The sequence below is a fragment of the Lagenorhynchus albirostris genome, chromosome X (assembly GCF_949774975.1).
Source record: "Lagenorhynchus albirostris chromosome X, mLagAlb1.1, whole genome shotgun sequence".
Classification (NCBI taxonomy): domain Eukaryota; kingdom Metazoa; phylum Chordata; class Mammalia; order Artiodactyla; family Delphinidae; genus Lagenorhynchus; species Lagenorhynchus albirostris.
In genome coordinates, this window is record NC_083116.1 from 56,189,650 (window position 1) to 56,214,542 (window position 24,893).

Genomic DNA, 24,893 nt, shown 5'->3' on the forward strand with positions numbered 1-24,893 from the left:
TGTTTTATAACTTGATTCTCTCTTCTGTCATTTGTGTTGTATTTTTATCAAGTATCAAATTTCAGGCAGCTGTGTTTCAATTTTTTTCATCAAAACACCACTATATTTTTCCTATTTATAATGTTATATATTTTCTTTGACAACACAATTATCATTTCCAACATTTTTCATAGTAAAGATCTTAAGATTTAAATGCAATAAAATATACTTCTGAAATTGATATAAGCAAGTCTAGTTGGTAATTTATGTTGCCCAATAAATAGATATTCTGGAAGCAGCTTAAGACAGCCTCTGTATAACTGGGGGATCTGGATAAATCAAATCACTCCCTCAGCTCCACTCTGAGTTTAGCCATTGTAGGAGGCAAGACTTCTGCCAATGAACCACCAGTGCCCTTGAGTTTAGTCATTGTGGGACTGAGTTAACCTAATAGCAAAATTATCCATACAAGAATCATCAAGTTTGATAGACCCATCAGGAAGCTCTGATACCGTAAATTCCAAGTTAACTTGCCTATTTAGACAAAGAGCCCTCTTGTGACTAATCAAGTAATTGAGAGAGAACTGCTGCTTTTACTATAGCAGATGTTCCTTGTTGAAAACCCTCTCATCTATAGCAAAATGGTGGAGCTAGTACTAAAACTAAAAATACATTACAATTGTACAGCACTTCACACTTTACAGATTTCTTTCACAAACTTTAAGTCATCACCAATGCAGTCTTGTGGGAGGTGGAATTATTCTGATGAGAAAACAGGCTATGTGAATTGTTTGATCTCTTGTGCAGTAAATGTCTAAGTATGAACTCACACCTATGCCTTTAGGTCTACTTCATTTTGTTCAATACTTCAACTGCCTTTCATAAATGACATAATTTTTATGAAAGGGTTAAGAAAAAGATAAAACACTCTAAAGCTTATGGTTACCCATTACTGGTAGTGTATGTAAACTTTGAAACTGTGTAAATATTATGGAAGACCCCATCTCTCATTCTCTCATTCTTCTTTCTATCCACTCTCCAACGAAAGAAAAAAAAAAAAAACAAGAGTGTGAGAGAGAGTGCCCTTGGTTTAGTATTCATTTTTAAAATCCACACTTACATTGTTGCAAAATGTATTCAATGAATATAGCATATTTGCTGAATGTTTCATCGATGCAGACTACTATTTATATAATTGTGATGGTTAATTTTATGTGAACTTGACTGAGCCATGGAATGTCCAGACTTTTGGCCAAACATTATTCTGAGTGTGTCTGTGAGGGTATTTCTGGATGAGGCCCACTCACATTAGAAAGGGCAATCTGTTTTACTCAGTCTATGATTCAAATGACTGTAACTGAATCCTTAGTTTAGCATTATTCTTAGAGATTAAAATTATTTGCATTTTTATATTATCAGTACAGTATTATAAAAGCATTATTTTAGCAAGATCTTGACATCTTTTGCTGCATTTATAATATATACTAAAATAACTAAAGAGGGATTAAAGGAGATAACAGCATTGCATATTTTTGCACATCCTGCTTTAACACTCAGTTTCAGTCACATAATAGGAAAAGGAAGACAAGTTCATTTTGAGCAACAAAAATAACTCAAGCTGTTTATCAGAATGTGTTTTGTCTGCAAGAGTAAGATACCAGACAGGAAACTGTTAATAGTTAGTTCAAGAATTTAAGTAATTTAACAGGAAGTTTTCATGTTTGGCATTTGTGGTAGGATTAACCTTTGAACTGCTGTTCCTATAGATTATATAGCATCTATATTTAGGACATAGGAATATAAATAGCATAATTAAATGACATGTTAAAATGTCAATCTATTATAATATGATTTGCCATATAATGGTATTGTTTCAGAAATATGTTTAAAACTTCAAATTTTGAACAATGACCAAGGGTGGGAAGAAGAGAGGGGAAGTTTTACAAGAATTTTTAAGAGAATTCAAATATTATAAGTTTGAAAATTTTAAGGTCTGTATGAAACTCTAGAAATATTTTTTTAATTATGTGCATCTCAATTCTAAAATGTACTGTTAATTTTATTGTTTTTAGTTGTGATTCTCTATTGTTCATTTTTATGTACTTGCCTTTATTTTTGAATCTTAAATAAAGGTAGCTATTTTCTTAGCTTGAAATTTTATCTTTTAATTTGGTTTCTCAGAAAGATCCATCTCTTGTGTTGTTCCCTGCTTCAGAGGTTAAAAAGTTCATTTTCTTCTTTGTATAAAGGAATTATTAGCATGAATGGTAAGGATTTATTTAATATCCTCTGTCTACTTTTACTTGCCTCCCTACAATCTATATTTCATGTCACTCTCACTTGACTGAATAAAGATAGTCTTATCCCATGCAACTTTTAAAGAATTAACATATCAAATATGTTCAGTTAATTTATTATAATTACTAACAGAATTGAGAGGAATTTTAAGTTAATTAAAGAATTGAGTTGTTTTCACCGAAATAACATGTTTTCATTAAGAAATAAAAATTCCATTCAATAGAATTGTCTGATTTACTAATTTTGATAGTTCTTAAGTTCTTCCAGTTAATAGTGATCCAATAATATTACTTTTTTACTTATTGAATGATGCCTATTGGGTTAGCCAAAAAGTTCGTTCGGGTTTTTCCATAACATCGTATGAAAAACCCGAAGAAACCTTTAGGCCAACCCGATAAATTTCATTAGAAATAATAATTTGTACAACTTTATGAAGTAAAGTTCTAATAGTACAAAAACATCAGGGAAATTATGTTTTCTTGTTACTGTGGATTCTACTTGAAATATGCATTTGTCCAGTTTAATTGTTGGCAATATTTTCATTTCTCCAAGCTCTGAGATTTAATTAAATCATTTTAGTTTGAAAAATGTGAAATTTGCTTGTGTACAGCTCAACCAGACAAATATTTGTATCTAATATCTATTTTGTGCAAGTCATTTGAAAATTATGTAAATTCATATTGCTTTTTAATTTTATCCCAACATTATAATCTTTACCTTGGAATGGTTCTACACACACAAACACACACACACAAACACATATCTGTAAACATATAATTAGTTTAGACACTGTGTTAATATATTATCACTATAAGTTAACATGAAGCAATTGATTTTACCATTGTGTATTTATGTGCCACACTCAGGAGCTCGGTACAGCCCTGGGCATCTCCAAACGATCGAATCCCTAAGCAGTTTGAAGGGTGGAGTTGTTTTATAAGAAAATTGGAGCAGACTTCAATGACTTGAGTCAGCTGCAGAAGACAAGCTGCAGCCAGCAAATTTTCAATAGTATCTTCTTTCAATTGCAGGACACCTAAATGGTTTGAAAAAGTAAAGAATTATTATATATTCCATAAAGTAAGACACAAATATGATAGATAGCTAAAATTTTCAATTTCTTTAATTAATAGGGCTACTTTTTCTAGTGTACAGTAACTATTCAGGGAATACCTTTTGAGGTGAATATATGCAAGTGAGTATGTACAAACACTAATAAGATGGCTGAAGGGAGCCATACTAGATTATCAAAAACAACTGGAGCAAATGAACAGTGAGTACCACCATTGCAACAAAAAGCAATTTCTTGTTTCTTTATCATCTTAGACCTGCATCTAAATCTAATACTAAAAACTGTCTACATTATGACTCAAGAAGCATTATGTCATATTGTATAAGGATTGTACAATGGGCAATACAGGTACCTGTCATTTGTGTGGAAAAATGTCTGGGTAAATAACATTAAGCTTATATGTCCATATTTTTGCATCTGTATTTATTAGCTGATAAGGATGACTTTGCCCAAATATTACATCTGGAATTAATGCCCAGCACTGTCTTAAAAGAAAGAAAATGTTGCCAAGAGTCCTCAGCTAAAGAATTGTTTATATGATTATTTTCTTAGGTATAAAAAACAGATTCTGTTTAAAAATATCTGTAAAGATTTTTAAAAACCAAGATCAGAGCAATTTAAGCTGTTTCCTTTATATTGATATATCTGTATTATTTTTGAAGCAAGAATTATTGATGAATTAGTGCAAATGTTGTAAGTTATTTTGATAAGATATATTCCTATATTTCTGTTTTAGCCAAGCTATAGGGAAATTATAAAGAATGATATTTCATATGGATTATATAAACTATAAAGTATTATTTTATAATTTTGTTTTATAAAATACCTTAATATGAATTCTATCTGATTGCATAACCATAAAAATGAATAATAAAAACTGTAAGCTGCTATGTATTCGCTTCAACCTCTAAAATGTGTTGTAAAGGGATCCAGCCCATTGGCAAACTTTCTTGTGTTGTTTCTTATCCTGGATTTTGAAGGGAGAGCCCTGCCTATATTTTATGAAACTCAGAGAAATATGAACTATTCTCAGATTCATCTGCTGTAAACATTGAAACTTGCCCTGGTTATTAAGAATAACATTTATTTCTCAATGAATGAAACAATAAAACTCATAGAAGAAAACATAGCATAAAAGCTCCTTGGGTCTTGGCAATAAGTTCATGGGTAAGACACCAAAAGCACAGTGAACAAAAGCTAAAATAAACAAGTGGGACTACATCAAACTAAAGATCTTTTCCACAGCAAAGGAAGCAAAAAATAGAGATGGAAACCTACAGAATGAGAGAAAATATCTGCAAACCTTATACATGTTAAGGGTTTAATATCCAAAATGTATAAAGGACTCATACAACTCAATAGCACAAAAGCAAATAATCCAATTAAAAATGGGCAAAAAACGTGGATAGAATTTTTTTTTCCAAAGAAGACATACAAATGATGAATAGGTATGTTAAATGGTGCTCAGCAGCACTACTCATCAGGGAAATGCATATAAAAACCACAATGAGATATCTCATACTTGTTAGGATGGCTATTATAAAAAAGAGAAGAGATAGTCAATGTTAGTGAGGCTTTGGAGAAAAGGGAACTTTTGTGCACTTTTGGTGAAAATGTAAATTCGTTCAGCCATTAAGAAAAGCAGTATGAAGGCTCCTAAAAAATAAAAAAAATATAGAACTACCATGTGATCCAGCAATCCCACTCCAAAGGAAATGAAAACAAGATCTGAAAGAGATAGCTCCTCTCCCTTGTTTATTGCAGCATTATTCACATGATATGGAAACAATTTAAATGTTCTTTGACACATGAATGGATAAATAAAATGTGATATACACACACACAATGGAATACTATTCAACTATGAGAAAGATGGAAATCTTGCCATTTGTAACAACATGGGTGAACCTGGAAGGCATTATGCTAACTGAACTAAGGTAGACAGAGAAAGACAAATACTGTATGGGATCACTTGTATGTGGAATAGGGGCGGGAAAGGGAAGATGGAGAAATGTAGATCGAAGGGTGAAAACTTTCAGTTATAAGAAGTTCTCAGGATAAAAAGTACAGCATGGTGACTCTAGTTAATAATACGGTATTGGGTACTGCATACTTGAAAGTTGCTGAGAGTGTATCTTAAACAGTATCACCAAAAAAAAGAGTTATCTATATGAGATGATGTGTGAATTAATTACCTTGATCTTGGTAATCATTCATATATATATACATATATATATATATATCTGTGTGTGTGTATATACATATATATACACACACATATATGTGTATATACATGATATATATATATATTCATCAAGTTGTATACTTTAAATATCTACAATTATATTTGTCAATTATTCCTTAATAAAGTTGGAATGAATGAATAAATAAATAAATATTTCTTGGCCCCCAAACTCATCCTGTTACCTTTGTTAGATAGTTTGATTAAATATGACTTTATTATTTCAAAAGAAGAGACTAAATCTATAGAGTTAGAATATCCCACTTCCACTCTCATTTTTACAAACAAGAATGTACCCACACCTCTCAAGAGAGAAAGAGAGACATGCTCTTGTAGCTTTGTGTTAAAATAGCTCTATTTTCTCATGGTCAAAAATTTTATAGTATATTATTTACCTCTTGCTCTTTTATATTACTGTATTTAAATACTGATTCTGCCACTTACTACTTTAGGAAATTTACTTAACTGGTTTATCCTTCAATTTTCTCACTTGCAGAGTCATAATAATAATAATGTGGGTTATATAATATAGAGTTACTGTGAGGATTGAATGAGTTAATACATGCCAAGCACTTACCGGTGTAAGCATACTGCACCAAGGAATCAAGTGCATTAGGATCGACTCCTTCCATCCTGACCTCTTCTTGTTTGGCTTCAAGCACATCATTAGTAAACATTGCAGCAAAATAATCAGACACTGCACTGAGAACCAACCTGGAATTAGGAATGTTTCATAGGAAATTAAATCAGTCCATAATCTCACTGAAAAACATGAAATATAGTCGGTAAGTTTTTAACACTGATGAGTACGTTTTCTGCATAAATCTTTCATAGTTCAGTAAAGTGTAGTGAAATTAGAAAGGTAAATTAAGTAAGTTGATTCTGTTTAGACAATTTGTGCTGTTTCTCTTCATCAATTTCTCTAAAGTTTGGCTCTTCTAAATATCACACAGGGAAACAGATCATATAGGCTAGTGCTTTTTCAATATAAAAACATAAAAATCTATTTTCCTCAATGCTCCAATTCGTAATCAATGGACTGATTCTTTCTCATTCATGCTAGCTATAGTCATTAAATGATCTGTCTGCTTAAGGATACTTACCGATGGGCTGGGATTCTGAGGTGTCCGGCAATGAGTAGCACATCACACAATTGTTTCTCTTTCAGGTAGTTCTCCATTTTATGAAGAGTTTGTTCCGCATGGTTTACAGCATGGAAGTGCTCCTCAGATCTACTAACATTCATTTCTTCAGGATGCTGTGTATCTAATCTAAAAGGGGGATGAGTGTGAGAATATATTTTTTTCTCCTAGTGGGTGTGCAAAAATCCAGTAGAAATTTAGGCTAAATTTATTTCTAAAAGAAATAAATAGAATTAAAGTAAACTTAAAATTTGCCCACCAATCCTAAATATTTCACTATTATTGCTCCCTAACCTCCATTAAAGTGAGGTGTCATGACTACTATTTATGTCTGGAATGTAACCATGGATGTGACTATGCATGGTTCAATGGCAGGGCTAGTGCTAATTGTTATATGCACAAACATAAACTTCAAGATACAAGCCTCTTTGATTTTTATTAGCATCACAATTATGCCATTTGGCATGAAATTGCAGGCATGATTCAAAATACTTTTCAAATTTGATTATATTCTGAAGCTTCTCCATGGAGTACTTATTACACATCAGAGATATTTCTTGAAGAATCTCAAGGCCGAGACTTCCACAACATTGTTTACAATATGTCATTCCCATCAAGAAAATAAACATATTTCCATCTTTTATTTTTTTCAGCTTTACTGAGATGTAATTGACATACTACATTAAGTTTTAGATGTACAATGTGATTATTTGATATACATATATATTGTGAAAGGATTACCACAATAAGGTTAAAGTATCCATCATCTTACATAGTTACCATTTTGTGTGTGTGTGGTGAGAATATTTAAGATCTACCCTCTTAGCAATTTTCAAGTATACAATACAGTATTGTTAACTATAGTCACCATGATGTATATTAGATCCTCAGAACTCATTTATCTTCTAACTGGAAGTTTGTACCCTTTGACTGTTTAGGCAAAGATGATGACTGTTGAATCTGCAATAATGAAAGCTGTTTACATGTCTTTTCAACCTCATACAATGGTGGAATTTAAGTACTAACACAAGCACATAGAGGTTTACAGTGAGTAGAAGCTTAAAATTTTGATGGTAAGATGAACATACTTTTCTTGTTATGATTCTAGCTTCCAGGCATCATTTTCCAACACCAGTTAAGATTAATTTTAGGTCCCTCCCACAATTTAGGCTGTATTTCTTTGAAGACAATTGGCCCAGGGTGACATTACTCTCTTTTTGTCTGTGTAATTCAAATAAATGATTCACCTGCAAATCTTCTTAACCTTTAAAGATTATTTTGGACATTCTGTCACAATACTGTATGGACAATCAGGGTAATAGGATATGAATATCCTTAAAAATTGCTTATTTTTTTTTTAGAAAGGAACAATCCCTTGGCACCATAGAATGGAAGGAATTCAGGTTTCACTTATCCTAATCTTTCCTCTGTTCAAGAAATGGTTTGATTCACATTGAGTCAATCAAACATTCAATATCTAATTATCTTAGCTGTCCTTGTGTATACTCCAGCATGTATCAGAGATGGGCATATTCTAAAGGAGGAATATGCTTTGGGAAGTTCTTGCTGGGAAATATTTCTTTTTCATTTCCTATGTGGATGCCTCTGTGTGTGTGTGTGTGTGTGTGTGTGTGAAAGAGAGAGAGAGAGAGAGATTTCCCTGGCAAGGACTTCCACTACTATATTGAGTAGAAGTGGCACAAGTGGGCATGCTTGTCTTGTTCCTCATCTTATAGGAAAACCTTTCAGTAAACATTGATACGGTGATTTTTACAATGGCCTTTATTATGTTGTGGTAGCTTCCCTCTTTTTTCTAGTTTGTTGAATTTTTTTTTAATAATGAAAGGGTATTTAATTTTGTAAAATGCTTTCTCTGCATCAGTTGAGATGATTGTTTTTTCCTATGTTATGTTAATTATAGGGTATTGCATCGATTGATTTTCATATGTTGAAACAAACTCACATTGCAGGAATAAATCCCACTTTATCATGGCTTATAGTCCATTTAATGTGCTATTGAATTCTGTTTGCTAGTGTTCTGTTGAAGATTTTTGCATCTATATTCATAAGAAATATTGGTCTGCAGATTTCTTTTCTTGTAGTGTCTGTCTAGTTTTGCAATCAGGGTAATGGTGACCTCATGGAATGAGTTTGGAAGTGCTCCCACCTCTTCAATATTTTGAAAGAGTTTGAGGAGGATTGTTATTCATTCCCCTTCAAATATTTTGTAGAATTCACCAGTGAAGCCATGTTGGTTCAGGCCTCTTCTTTGTTGGGAGGTTTTTTGATTACTGACTCAATCACTTTTTACTAGTTACAAGTTGGTTCATATTTTCTTTTCCTTCATGATTCATTCTTGTGAGGTTGTGTGTTTCTAGGAATTTGTCCACTTCATTTAGTTATCCCAAAGCTGGCATACAGTTGCTCATAGTAATTACAATGTTTTTGTTTTTTCATTTCTGATTTTAGCTACTTGAGTCTTCTCTCTTTTCCTCTCATGCAGCTTAAGGTTTGCCAATTTTGTTGATGCCTTCAAAGAACTAACTATTGGTTTCATTGGTTTTCTCTATTTTTTAATTCTTGATTTTGTTTATTTCTGTGTCAAATTTTTTTGTTTATTTCTGTGTCAATATTTCTTATTCCCTTCCTTCTGTTTCAATTTAGTTTTATTTTTTGCTATACAGTAGATTCTTATTATCTATTTTATGTACATTAGTGTGAATATGTCAATCCCAATCTCCCAATTTATCCCTTCCCCCGCCTTTCTCACTTGGTAACCATAAGTTTGTTTTCTACATCTGTGACTATTTCTGTTTTGTAGATAAGCTTATTTGTACCTTTTTTTTTTTAGATTCCACATAGAAGTGATATCATATGATATTTGTCTTTCTATGTCTGACTTACTTCACTCAGTATGACAATCTCTAGGTCCATCCATGTTGCTGCAAATGGCATTATTTTGTTCTTTTTTATGGCTGAGTAATATTCCATTGTATATATGTACCACATCTTCTTTATCCATTCCTCTGTTGATGGACATTTAGGTTGCTTCTATGTCCTGGCTATTGTAAATAGTTCAGCAATGAACACTGGGGTGCATGTATATTTTCGAATTATGGTTTTCTCCAGATATATGTCCAGGAGTGGGATTGCTGGATCATATGGTAGCTCTAATTTTAGTTTTTTAAAGAACCTCCATACTGTTCTCCATAGTGGCTGAGGAATGAAGTTAGCTTTTTGATTTGACATCCTTTATCTTTTTTAATGTAAGCATGTATAGCTAAAAATTATCTGCTTAGCACTGCTTTTGCTGCTTATGATAAGTTTTGGTATTTTGATACATCTTTTCAACTTGAAGGACTCCCTTTAACATATCTTGTTGTGAAGGTCTAGTTGTAATAAACTTTCTCAATATTTGCTTATCTGCAAATATATTAATTTATCCCTCATTTTTGAAGGACTGTTTTTACAGATATAGAATTCTCATTTGATATTTTTTTTCTTTCAGTACTTTTTTCTTTTTATTTTTTTGGTATGTGGGCCTCTCACTGTTGTGGCCTCTCCTGTTGCAGAGCACAGGCTCTGGATGTGCAGGCTCGGCAGCCATGGCTCACAGGCCCAGCCACTCCACGGAATGTGGGATCTTCCCAGACTGGGGCATGAACCCGCGTCCCCTGCATCAGCAGGCGGACTCTCAACCACTGTGCCACCAGGGAAGCCCTCTTTCAGTACTTTAAATAGAGTCAGCCCTCCATACCCCTGGGTTCCACATGTTGAACCCATCCACAGATTTTTGTATCTGCGGTGGGTCCTGGAACGAATTCCCCATGGATACTGAAGGACAAATGTATATCATCCTACTGCCTTCTGTCTTGCAAGGTTTCTGATCAGAAAATTATTGATAATTTTATTGATGATTCCTTGTATGTGTTGAGTCATTTCTTTTCTGCTGCTTTCAAAACTGATCTATCTTTTACTTTCAACAGTTTCATTACAATGTGTCTGGGTCTCTTTGAGTTTATCCTATTTGAAGTTCATTTAGCTACCTGTATTTTAAATCTATGTCCCTGCTCAAATTTGGGGACTTCTTTACCATGATTTCTTCAAAGAAGGTGTCTGCTCTTTTTCTCTCTCTTCTCTTTCTGGGATTTCAGTTATGCATATATTGGTCTGTTTGATGATGGCTCTTAAGTCTCTAAGGCTCCTTTCACTGTTTTACATTCTTTTTTCTTTGTGTTCTAGATTTGAAAATTTCATATAACTTGTCTTCAAATTCACAGGTTTTTTCCTGCTGGTTCAAGTCTGCTATTGAAACCCTCTAGTAAATTCTTCAATTTAGTATTGTATTTTTCATGTCCAGAATTTCTGTTTGCTTCTTTTTTGTAATTTCTCTCTTTCTTGATATTCTTATTTTGTTCATATGTTGCTTTCCTGATTTCTTTTAGTTCTTTTTCTGTGTTTTCCTTTAGCTCTTTGAGGATATCTAAGAAAGTTGTTTAAGTTATTTATCTGGAAATTTAAAAATCTGTTGTTCTTTAGGGTCAGTTTCCTGATATTTATTTTGTCCCTTTTGAATGAGCCATGTTTCCTTGTTTCCTTGTGATCTTTTGCTAAAATTGGGTATTTGGAAAAACAGTCACTTTTCCTAATCTTTGCATACTGGCTCTGTGTGGGGGAAGTATTTCACTAATCAGCCCAACATGAAAGTTGAGTTCTCAGGACTTTTCTGAGAATGCATCTCTGTGGACTTGCATGTGTGCTTTTTTATTCCAATCTCACATATACACACTTGCTTATACAGATCTTAATTTCTCTATGTCTCACCTCTGCTTCTTTGTCAGACCTTAGATATTCTTTTGTATACCTTTGCCTATAATTGCTTGCCCCCATGTATCCATGGGTCTGTAGTCCTGCAATTTTCATGTGCTATTGTACCTGCCACTACTTTTTGTGGCTTCCAACTTGGCATCCAAACCATACTGCTATTCTCATCTGATCATTGAGTTAGGCAAAACTGAAATTAGTTTGTTGCATAGCCTACAGATAGACCAGAATGTGGCCAAAATTTCCACTCATTTCTTGTATCTTGAGGGGGAAATCAAGAAATAAGTTGCCTTCTTCCAATTATGCTGTTCTACCCTGGTATAAGAGCAAGCATAAATGCCATGAAATTTCTGTTGATTTGAATGTGACCTTTTCTTGATCAGACATTTACTTGGCTGCTGTATATCCTTTATTTGCTTGCAGAGCTCCCATGAAGCTTTTTAAATCAATCTGTAGTTGCTTACTTGATATTTCCATAGAGGACAAGGATCTGGAACTTCTTAATCCACCATTGTGCTGAAATCACAGAAGTTACTGCAGTCTGATTTTAGTTAATTTTAAGGAGAATACTTGAGTTTCTTATGTTTTTCTGAGTAGTAGTGAAACAGATATCAGAACAATAAGCCTTTAATATTGCTTTTGCTGCAAAACTCTTTTGTAAAAAATTTACTTTGAGAAAAAATGGATGGAATTATCTTAAAAAATTGGTGTCGTTAATTTTGGAGGTCACTTTGGAAGGCAATTTGGAAATATACTTTAAAAATTAAAATATAGATACTTTGTAAAGATATTCTTGGCAAGCCTCTGAGTTTGAAGTTGAAAATCTGAATGCAGTTATTTTAGAGAATGTGCCTTTTAACTTAGTTCAAATGTTGTAAAGACACAGAACCACATGCTGCTAACATAGAGAGCATAACTTCTTATTTAGACATTTCTCAAATAGCTTCATATTTTTTTCTGTTGTAAATTCCAGTTTTCAAGTGAGTCATGGAGGTTAAATGGAAACTTAGCCTTCTTCTAATTGTGTTAACTTAGTTCCCAAAACTCATTATAGAAAAGAGCATTTTCTTACTGAGGGAATGTAAAACTACACAGAAAATTAATTTCTATTTTTTTGTATATGGTGATGCTGGACCATATGAAAGATTGCTCTCTTCAATCCAAGGGACAAGCTTATGGCTTAAATAAAATGTTTGTAGTGACTCTCCTTTGGAGAGCTGTTAAAGCTTCATCCATGTGCTTTTCCTGGCAAATAGAAGGCACTCAGTAAATGTCTGATTAAGGTATTAATTTATGCACATTTTTAATGCTGTTGTAGCTTGAACTTTATTACATTTGGAGTCCTGGAAGTGTATGAATTAAATCTCAGAAGCAAATCACAAACTTAGAGCTTCTTCTTGCTAAGATAGCTATTCAGATAATATAAACTTGCAATCATGCAGATAATATAATGATCTGAGTGGCATAAATTAAGCCAACATTCTAAACCTATAGTAGGTATAATTTTTTCTCTGAAGAAATGATGTATTCTTTTGTGTGAAATAAATATTTTAATATATCATATGGGATTATATATTAAGATATCATCTGTTGTAAATGACTGAAATTGTTATTTGAAAGGAAATATATATGGATAATACAAAGCAAATGCCTGCAATGTTTCCATTAAAACCAAAACATTTTGCCATTTATGAAGGCTTATCAGTTATTAATGTTGGGGATAATATATTTTAAAATTTTGTTGTTACTTAATTATGATAAATGATGATGGCATCAAAGTTGAAATCACTTTCATCTAGGACTCTAAAATTTATTTGCTCTTGGAATTTTAGCCTCCAGAATTGTTAGAAAGTACGTTTATATTGTTTAAGTAATCAAGTCTGTGCTATTTCATTATGGCAGTCCTAGAAAACTAATGTAAGCTATATATAAAATTAAATATGATAAGGTCAGGTAATTTTTTCCATTAGTTTTATAAACATTTACTGAAAGCAACTATATGTATTTAACAATAATAAATGACAAAATCTCGAGATGTCAAAAACATTAAATATTGCATTAATTGCATTTTTAAAATTAATAAAATTTGAGAGGAGACAGTGTGGTGTAGTTATTAAGAACTTAGGCTTTTTACTCAAATGCTTAATTTCCATTCTGACACTTAATTAAGTGACTTTAAAAAATTTGCTTATCTTCCCTAATACTTAAATCCTCTCATCAGTAAACTTGTGCCAATTCCAAAGAGGTTTTTCTGAACACAACAGGAAATACTCATTAAATATTAGCTATCCTAGTCACTAAAAACACCAGCACAAACACCACTGTCATCATTGTAATCTCATCATCATAATCACCATTTTGGGTTGCCACAATCAGTGAAAGTGGCAGAAAAAAATACAGGGTAGCCTTAGAAGTATACAAAAAGAATACAGGTGAGCTTAGCTTTGAAGGATGGACATGGCCTGGATGAGCAGAAAAGAGTGAAAAAGGTATTTGAAGAATGGAGAACAAGATGAACAAAAGTTTGTAATTGTTGTAACTGCTGTTATTTTTCCCCAGCTAGATTTCTCATAACATGTTAGATGGAATGTAGAAGTAGCAAAGTAAAATTTAGACTAGGAACAGAGATTAAACACCAGGAAAATCATAGATCTTTTATGAAACCTGGTGTGGGCAGTGAAAACTGAGAAAAGGGAAATCTGCAGTCAGGAACTGAGTCAATAGGAAGGAGTTGCTCCGAATGAGTTAGTCTGAAGGGCAGTCCTAGATTACACCTGATAGTGACTTGACAAAGAAGCAAAGAGAGTAAAAGTATTTAGCATTTGGTTGCAGTGAGACTCCATTTGAAGGTCTTCCCTGAGTGAAATAATGGCAATTCTGAGCCAGATGCCTGGCAGCAGAAAAGTACACAGCATGTTCAGCATCTGCATTTGACTATCTTCATTGGGGTATACAGATTACATGTGGAACAAAAGTGAAAGCAATAAGTAGCATTCACAGATTTAATGAACTACAGCAAGGACAAGAAAGAATAATATAGAATTGTGATTTAAACAGCAGCAGGGTCAAGAGAAGTTGGTGGTCTTTTTACTTCTTTGGTGTGTGTTATTTGGGGGAAAGTTATTTAACTGAAGGGAACCTAATGTTTTTTTTTTTTTTTTTTATTTTTTTGGTTACACCATGCTGGACAAAAAGTACCTGAAAAGAGGTTGACAAACCAGAATGATGAGACATTCACACAATCTATGCATACATGATAGTCCCTTAGATGTGAAGATTGATGTGTGAAGTTTGTTTGAGGCTGGTGAAAGACTTTTATGTAGCAATTGCTAATGCTTTGGGGTTTCCAATGGGAACAGTGGGTGAGGCAAGGGAAAGTAGTCTCCCAACCAGTTCTTAATATGGTATTAAAATGTTTGCTTATTTATTGTTTTAATATGGTTTTCTAAAGACTGTTGATAGTATTTTGTTACAATGTTACTGTAACAGAGAAGAAAAAACCTGAAATATATATAATAGCCCATTCTCAAGGCTCCGCCTTCCAGGCTTGACCTTTAAATCTATAACACATTTCATTCATATAGAGGTAAAAAGTTGTGGAACAGAGAATAACATTTGTCTTATTGGAGGTTTACAGGAACATTGTGACCTGACCTACACGGGGGACAGCTGCAAGAACAAAGGATTCTGACAAGAAGTTTGCAACAACCAGCCACCTCTGCCCCACCCCTTTTCGTATTAATAAGGAAGTCTGAGTTCTAACTTGGGGAAGATGGTTCTTTGGGACACTAGTCCACCATCTTTTCAGTCTGCTGGCTTTCTGAATAAAGTCAATATTCCTTGCCCCAAAACTTCGTCTCTCGATTTACTGGCCTGCTGTGAGGGAGCAATACGAGCTTGGACTTAGTAACATTACTACTCTTCATTTGTTTTATAAGATTCATGAAATTTGTGAGTGACTTATGTTAAATACAGAGGTCAGATTTCTGCATCAATGATAGAATTCTTTTAATAAGGCATATTTTTTAAAATATAAAAATATTTTATCATGAATGATCCTATCTTGGAAAATGTATTAACTTTCTTATAGGAATTACATTTGTAGTTCTACCTAAGTTTTTTATATTGTAAATGAATATATTTCTATTCAAAATAACAATTTCAATCTACTAATGGAAAATGAACGATTATAGAATGCTGAATAATAAGTTATGAAATCTGGTATAATCATTTGCAAGTAAAGCAGCCAAGTCACTCACTAAGTATTGGTACATGTTGACTCAAGATTCCTTTTGGATAAGTTATTGTAATTAAGTCACATTTTCCATAATATATTGAATCTGTGATGTCTATCAAATGTTTCCTTTAACATAAGCAAAAAGCTGTTAGAGTTGATAATAAAACATATCACAGTGTTTTTAATGTGAAGAGCTATACTTGTTTCCAATATGTTTATGTCTTCCAGGAGTGCATGTAGTTTTTTCCTTTTGGGAATCATCATGGAAGGCTATTTGTTATATATAAAAAAAACTCATTAACACCCTCATTTTCCAAGCTTTCTTGGTAAGACCTTAATGTTGTTTTACAAAAATTGTCTGAATTTATGTCTGTGCAGATACACACATCACAGTTCTACTCACCTTAGTGAAAATGTGCTACCTAGTGTAAGTCAATTTCAAGATCAAGTCCTAGACCTAGATTAAAAAGAAAAATATATATTCTCATCTATACACCAAACAAAAATTAGATAGAGACCGTAATATAGATAAATATGTGGAATATAAAACCAAGGCTTTGCATATCATCATATAAAGACAAAATAATATATTTTAAAAGGTATTCTCAGGAGAATGCTGTAAACTGAAGTGTTACTACTTAGAGTGCCCTATACTCCAAATGCTATTTGATTTTGCTGTTGTATTTCTTAGTTTTGAAATAAAATTTAATGAAAGAGAGAAATAATCCAAAGGACAAAGTAAATAAAACTAATGGTAGTGAATTTTAATGATAATATTTATAGAAAAATGTTAGCTCTTAAATAATTGTTTTACTTGTTGTACTTGTGACCTTCCTCTCTTCATTCTAAAATACAGTTAAAGAATTTCTATCTATTTTACATATCTAAGTGAACTATAATTAAATTAGTAATAGGGAGAGACTGACGATCATGCTAATATATTTACTGTGGGTAATGTTCAAATGTCTTCCAAATATTCATTCTTCAAGCAGAGTAAAATAAATATTAACATGATAACCAAGTGAAAATATTTATTTATAAAAATAACTTTAGCTCTTTTAGATCCAAAAGAGCTTTTGTGAAAATAACAACAAAACTTCTTCATGAGGCTGAAGTGGGAGCTGACAAAACTGACACTTGCCTTATGGATACCTGTTATGACCTATTTCCCTTCAGAGTTGCTATATAGTAGGAGACACAATTTGAACAACAATATAACTAAATTATTTTTTAAATGAGCTATGTAATTTATAATTTTAACTATGGAGAAAATTCCCACATAAATATAAAACAGTCTTTTATGTTGGTCTTCACTATCAGAAAAGGAAGACTTACATATCCTCACACATTAACAGTATAATAATAATCATAATCATAATTACAGACTAATGAGTGTCAGTTATGAGTCAGGCAATATGCTATATATTTTCTTATATATTAAGTCTTTTAATATTCACTGTCTGTAAGTTAAAAATTTATCTCTATTTTTCAGATATGGAAACTCAGGCTCAGAAAGATTTAAAAATTGCCTAATATTATGTAAGCTAGTAAATGAAGAGTTAGGTTTCAAGCCAAACCAAGATCTGTCTGATCCTAAGGCTGATTTATTTCTAGTACTCCACAATACCATTTAACTACTTACATTACATTGCACATTTAACTTACAGAAGGTTGGAATCTTTGTATTGTATTCTAAATAGTTGGTACAGATAAAGTACATATTTATTATAAAGAAAATCTCAGAAAAGATAAATTTGTAGACAGCAGTTTTATAATTTATGAACTAAAAATTCAGAAATTATAATAACTTCTGAAAGCTTCTTAAATCATTTATGATACTGATAAAATGTAAGCATTACAAGTTAGTGACCTGGAAATCACATTTTTAACTCAAGATATTTTAAGGTAGGAAGATAAGGGATCTGGGGATTGCTTGACTTAGAAGTCATTTGAGAACTGTGTTAATTACCTGGGCTGACCTACTAACTTCAGCATTTTAGAGTCTTTACTTTTAGAACTTGTTTCAGAAAGACAGGGCTCTTGAAGCTGTGTCATTTATTGTCCTCTAAAAAAAATCTTATCTATGGATATTTTAAAAGATAAAAACTATGTTCTTCACTACCAGATTTTAGAGGAGACACATGAAAAAGGGAATGATATTTCTCTTTGAAAAAATATTTCCAGGTTGAAAATGAAGTGTTTTGCTTTTGATTTATATTTTTTAGATTCTTGTGCCAAATATTTGATTTGTAGCATAGTTGGAAAACAGGAAATACAAGAATAAACAAAAGCAGAATAATGAGTTGCATCTTAATCTAATAGAGTTGGATGGCTTTATTGCAATTTGCATATATGTTTTATCTGAATACTTAGGCCACACACAGTGTTCTTGCTTCTTTTTTCAGAGTGATGTTATTCCCAAACCCAAAGTAGAACTACTGATGACATAGTGACAGAAGTAGAAATGATGAACTGAAATAATCCCTCCCTCTCAGTGATTTAAGAATACTCTATTGAAAGCAGTACAGTACAATCCTCTAAACCTATGTTTGGCATTCTCTGAGAATCACATCACTGTTTTGTTTGCTACTTATATTTTTCTTATTTCTAAACCATTCATAGGATCAAATGAATCTGATCATATGTTTACATCAGATGTTTAAAGTATTCAGGGCCTGTGATTGTATTAATAGAAAAAGAACACAGTGGTATTTTTCAGAGTGTTGTTGTAAAGGCAGAATTAAAATATAAATGTAATTCACACATGGTACATAAGTTCTTGAAAAAAACATTATAATAGGTTGTTCAGTTCTCAAAGCTTGATTAAATTTGAATGTAAAAAGCAAAATATATTTTTTAGACTGAGTTTAATGTTTCTGGGAAACATTTTTATTTTGTTTTGTCTTTCATAGTACTTGTGAATTTGGCATCTAGATGTCTAGGTAAGGAAATTTGTCAGGATCTAGTCAGTCATTAGGAACTACTGGAGAACAAATGAAATGCAAGTCTCAGAAAGCAAAAAGCCAGCAATACAGGCAGACAGATGAGGATGAAGTGGGCTGAGAATTATGGAAAGACAAGACACAGGATTAAAAGTATGAACTATATTCAGGAGGAGCCAATGGAAAAGAAAAAAGTCACAATAAAAACATTATATACCATATCATATTATAAATTATCTTAATTGCAATAATCATTAGAGCAAAGGAAACCACCTAAAAACATAATAATGAAATATGGCTGTCTTATTCAAAATATGGGAGTCTTATTTCCCATGATTTACCCATAACAAAGTTATTATTTCTGGTTGCCACACAGGTTATAAAATATTCTACTCTACACATACATTTTTTGGAGGTTTTAGTTTTCCATATTTACTATGCATAAAATATCTCAAGGCCCCTTAGTGGTCACCAGGGAAGTATAGAATGAGCTAGCATTTTACTAGTCTTTGGATGGAAAAAAAATATCAAAATTAAAGTATCAGAATCTATTATGTTAAGATCGTATATATATATATATATTAAAATTATTGCAGTATAGTTTCTTTATAATGTTGTCTTAGTTTCAGGTGTACAGCAAAGTGAATCATTATACATATACATATATCAATTCTTTTTTAGATTGTTTTCCCATATAGGTCATTGCAGAGTACTGAGTTCCATGTGCTATACAGTAGGTCCTTATTAGTAATCTATTTTATATATAGTAGTGTGTATATGTCAATCTCAATCTCCCAATTAGTATCTCCCCCCCTTACCCCATGGTAACCATAAGTTTGTTTTTTACATCTGTAGGGATCATACATGTTTTAGTATTTCCATAAGAGTGGGAATTTAAATTTTGTCATCCCTCATTTGATTGGGTTAAAAACTAAGCTCAAAGTTTGGTTAATCCTCAAAATGACATCTAATTTTTCTAATATGATTAGTGGTTTTATGCACTTCTGTCTTTCCCCTAGATCAGTAAATTATCCCCTTTCTAATTATTTGTGGAAATTAAATTACCTGAATTTTAATGAAGTAGAAAGTAAACTCTTCTATTCTTTCCATTAAATTGCAGGATTGCTTTACATAATTAAACTATTAATGATTAATTCATGAACATATCACCATTTGTTTTTACTAAATGGAATTCTAAAGTATCAATATATTCTATATTCACATTAACTATTATAATGGTCCTTTAGAACTTCTTAATTTGGACTTCACTAATTCAAAATTTGTAATAATTCAAACAAATGGTAAGACGTAGTGGTGAAGCCTGGAGCAAATCCTCACTCATCATGGAGTTGAGGAGGCAAAGGCATTTTCCCAAGATTTTTCTAGGCACCTCAGGGTCTTGGTGCTCTGGCCTGGTGTCAGGCCTGAGCCACTGAGGCTGGAAAGCCAAGTCCAGGACATTTGGCCACCAGAGACCTCCTGGTCCCAAGTTATATCAAATGGCATAGGCTCTCCCAGAGATTTCTGTCTCAATGCTAACACCCGGCCCTACCCAATGGCCAGCAAGCTCCAGTGCTGGAGGCCCCAACTTAAACAACTAGCAAGAAAGGATCACAACCACACCCATTAGCAGAGAGGCTGCCTAAAATCATAATAAGTTCAGAGACACCCCAAAATACACCACCAGAAGCAGCCCTGCCCACCAGAAAGACAAGATCCAGTCCCACCCACCAGAACACAGGCACCAGTCCCCTCTACCAGGAAGGCTACACAAGCCACTGAACAATCCTTACCCACTCGTGGCAGACACCAAAAAGAATGGGAACTATGAACCTGCAGCATGCGAAAATGAGACCCCAAACACAGTAAGTTAAGCAAAATAAAAATAAAGAAAAATATGCAGCAGATGAAGGATCAAGGTAAAAACCCACCAGACCAAACAAATGAAGAGAAAATAAGCAGTCTACCTGGAAAAGAATTCAGAGTAATGATAAGAAAGATGATCTAAATCTTGTAAATAGAATGCAGAAAATACAAGAAACATTTAACAAGGACATTGAAGAACTAAAGAGCAAACAAACAATGATGAACAACACAATAAATGAAATTAAAAATTCTCTAGAGGGAATCAATAGCAGAATAACTGAGACAGAAGACCGGAAAACTGAGCTGGAATATAAAAGAGTGGAAATAATTATCACAGAACAGAATAAGGAATAAAGAATGAAAAGCATTGAGGACAGTCTCAGAGACGTCTGGGAAAATATTAAACACACCAACATTCAAATTATAGGGGTCCCAGAAGAAGAAGAGTAAAAGAAATGGTCTGAGAAAATATTAGAAGGTATTAGAGTTGAAAACTTTCCTAACATGGGAAAGGAAATAGTCAATCAAGTCCAGGAAGGGCAGAGAGTCCCATACAGGATAAATCCAAGGAGAAACATGTCAAGAAACATATTAATCAAACCACCAAAAATGAAATACAAAGAAAAAATATTAAAAGCAGCAAGGGAAAAGAAACAAATAACATACAAGGGATTCCCCATAAGGTTAACAGCTGATCTTTCAGCAGAAACTCTGCAAGCCAGAAAGGAGTGACACAACATATTTAAAGTGATGAAAGGGGAAAACCTATAACCAAGATTACTATACCCAGCAAGGATCTCATTCAGATTTGACACAAAGTTAAAACCTTTACAGACAAGCAAAAGCTAAGAGAATTTAGCACCACCAAACCAGCTTTACAAAAAATGCTAAAGTAACTTCTGTAGGCAGGAAACACAAAAGAAGGAAAAGACCTACAAAAACAAACCCAAAACAATTAAGAAAATGGTAATAGGAACATACATATCAATAATTACCTTTAATGTAAATGGATTAAATACTCCAACCAAAAGACAGACTGGTTGAATGGATGCAAAAACAAGACTTGTATATATGCTGTTCTCAAGAGACCCACTTCAGACCTAGGGACACATACAGACTGAAAGTGAGGGCATGGAAAAAGATATTCCATGCAAATGCAAAGCAAAAGAAAGCTGGAGTAGCCATTCTCATATCAGACAAAATAGACTTCAAAAATAAAGAGTATTACAAGAGACAAAGAAGGACATTACATAATGAACAAGGGATCAATCCAAGAAGAAGACACAACAATTGTAAATATGTATGCACCCAACATAGGAGCATCTCAATACATAAGGCAAATGCTAACAGCCATAAAAGGGCAAATCAACAGTAACACAATTATAGTGCAGGACTTTTTTTAACACCCCATTTTCACCAATGGAGAGATCATCCAAAATGAACATAAATAAGGAAACAGAAGCTTTAAATGACACATTAAGCAAGATGGACTTAATTGATATTTATAGGACATTCCATCCAAAAACAACAGAATACACATTCTTCCCAAGTTCTCATGGAACATTCTCCTGGATAGATCATATTTTGGGTCACAAATCAAGCCTTGGTAAATTTAAGAAAATTGAAACCATATCAAGTATCTTTTCTGACCACAAAACTATGAGACTAGATATCAATTACAGGAAAAAAAAATTTGTAAAAAACACAAATACATGGAGGCTAAACAATACACTACTAAATAACCAAGAGATCACTGAAGAACTCAAAGAGGAAATTAAAAATACCTAGAAACAAATGACAATGAAAACATGATGGCCCAAAACCTATGGGGTTCAGCAAAAGCAGTTCTAAAAGGGAAGTTTATGGCAATAAAATCTTACCTCATGAAACCAGAAAAATCTCAAGTAAATAACCTAACCTTACACCTAATGCAATTAGAGAAAGAAGAACAAAGAAAACCCCAAAGTTAGCAGAAGGAAAGGAATCATAAATATCAGATCAGAAATAAATGAAAAAGAAACAAAGGAAACAGTAGCAAAGATAAATAAAAAACTAAAAGCCATTTACTCAGCTATAAAAAGAAACAAAATTGAGTTATTTGTAGTGAGCTGGGTGGACCTAAGGCCTGCCATACAGAGTGAAGTAAGTCAGAAAGAGAAAAACAAATACTGTATGCTAACACATATATATGGAATCTAAAAGTGAAAAAAAAATGGTTCTAATGATCCTAGGGGCAGGACAGGAATAAAGACGCAGATGTAGAAAATCTGCTTGAGGACATGGGGAGGGGGAAGTGTAAGCTGGGATGAAGTGAGAGAGTAGCATTGACATATATTCACTACCAAATGTAAAATAGATAGTTAGTGGGAAGCAGCTGCATAGCACAGGGAGAACAGCTCGGTGCTTTGTGACCACTTGTATGGGTGGGATATGGAGGGTGGGAGGGAGACACAAGAAGAAGGGGATATGGGGATATATGTATACATATAGCTGATTAACTCTGTTATACAGCAGAAACTAACACAACATTGTAAAGCAATTTTACTCCAATGAAGATGTTAAAAAAAAACAAAAACAAATGGTAGACTGATACTGTTGAAAAGAGTTTACAAAGCCAAACGCAAATATATATCATTTAAAGAGAAGACACACTCTTAAGATATATGAGAAACAATTATTTATTAATACAATCCAAAAATATAACCCTCATATAAACAGAGAAGAACCATTTGGTTTTTGATGTACTCATTACAGATAATTTTTGAATAGATATAGAATTAATAGCCCTAAGAGGGCATATGCATTTAAAACAATTTTATTCCTTTTCCAAACAGAATCTGAATTCCATTTGTATAATACCCTACCAGCTAAGAGTGATTAGGGAAAATAAATCAAATTTGAATGAACAGACTTTTCTACACAGAAGTATTCAGAATGATTCCTCTTTACCTAATGTCAAATGATGAAAAGATGGCACTTTCTCAATTCTTGTGGAAAATAATATGGATAATGCAGATTCATTCAATTCAGCAAGTTTTATTGAGATCCTACTATGTACAAGTGCTGATTAATCATGCTGTGTAACACTTCTGAATAGCCTACCACTTTCTTTAGAAGGTCTTTTGGTCCAATTCTCAAGAGACAATATTTACAGCCTAGTGTTGTCCTATGTTTCTACATACATTAAAACAAATATGAAATATGAACCAAAAGGGAATACTATTGCCTTGAAGTAACCATTATCTTATCCCCTCTCCACATGTATTCTGTATGCCTAAAACTTACCATAATTCATTTTCTTCACTGAACTTCAGTTAAACTAACTTTGAATATTGAGAAGAAATTCAAGCAGAATAAGGTTAGATAAAACCTAAGCTTGGAATTGTCACGGCATCTTTGAGCAGGTTTTATACCAGAAGGTCTGTGCTAATATCTGTAACACCTAGAAATATAAGCAGACTTAGACAAATCTTGATTTTATTATTCTTCCTATTTATAGAAATGTGAGGAGAAGGTATGAGAATTTCAATTCCTTATGTTAAAGCAATCTTTATGTTCTGGAATGAATTCAAGCTACAGTGTCAATATCAATAACAATCATAGCTAACACTGAATAATCAATTTCTATTATGACAGGTATTTCTCATAGCTCATGTAAAGTAACTCATTTCATCCCATCAACAACTCTATTCTTATACTAATTACATTGATAAGGAAATAGGCTGTGCAGATTGATAAAGTAAACTGCTGGTCATAAAGCTGCTAAACAACACAATCAGAATTTGAATCCAGACAGTCTTTCCTTAAAGAGCCAGAATATTAACTACTAAATAACACCACCTCTCTTTCTAAAACATCTTGTCTCATTTGTCTCTCTCATGATTAATTTTGGAGATTAAACGCAGACTAATAATGTCTAACCATATATTAAATCTTATCAGGATCTGGTTAATTATAACAGCTGTAATGCATCAGAATTTTTCAGGCATCTCAGAAGTTGGAAGTTTCAAATATATATATATTTGAAATAATAGTTGCAGAAACTTAAGAGAGAAGCAAAACTTCAAAAACCCCACTGAGTTCTGCCTTGAGAAGTAGGAATGGCTTTCTTGACATAACAGAATCCATTTTTGCCTAAGCCATTTTGTGATCTAAGGCTAGCCACAACCACAATGCTTGCCCTTGAACAGGTCTTAATAATTAATGATCATTTTTTGGTGGGAGGGATGTGCATACGGCATGCGGGATCTTAGTTCCCTGACCAAGGATTGAACCTGTGCCCCCTGCAGTG

General features: G+C 33.0%; 1 protein-coding gene across 1 annotated transcript in view; it reads right to left on the reverse strand.

Annotated features, from left to right (window-relative positions):
* The window catches only part of KLHL4 (kelch like family member 4), a 114,936-nt gene that overhangs the window by 47,951 nt on the left and 42,092 nt on the right, over positions 1–24,893 (reverse strand). Inside the window, exons 2-4 of the mRNA XM_060137403.1 lie at positions 6,695–6,862; positions 6,169–6,305; positions 3,117–3,313 (exon numbers count right to left, since the gene is read on the reverse strand). Coding sequence (XP_059993386.1) covers positions 3,117–3,313; positions 6,169–6,305; positions 6,695–6,862 — 502 coding nt within the window. The remainder of the gene's footprint in view (positions 1–3,116; positions 3,314–6,168; positions 6,306–6,694; positions 6,863–24,893) is intronic.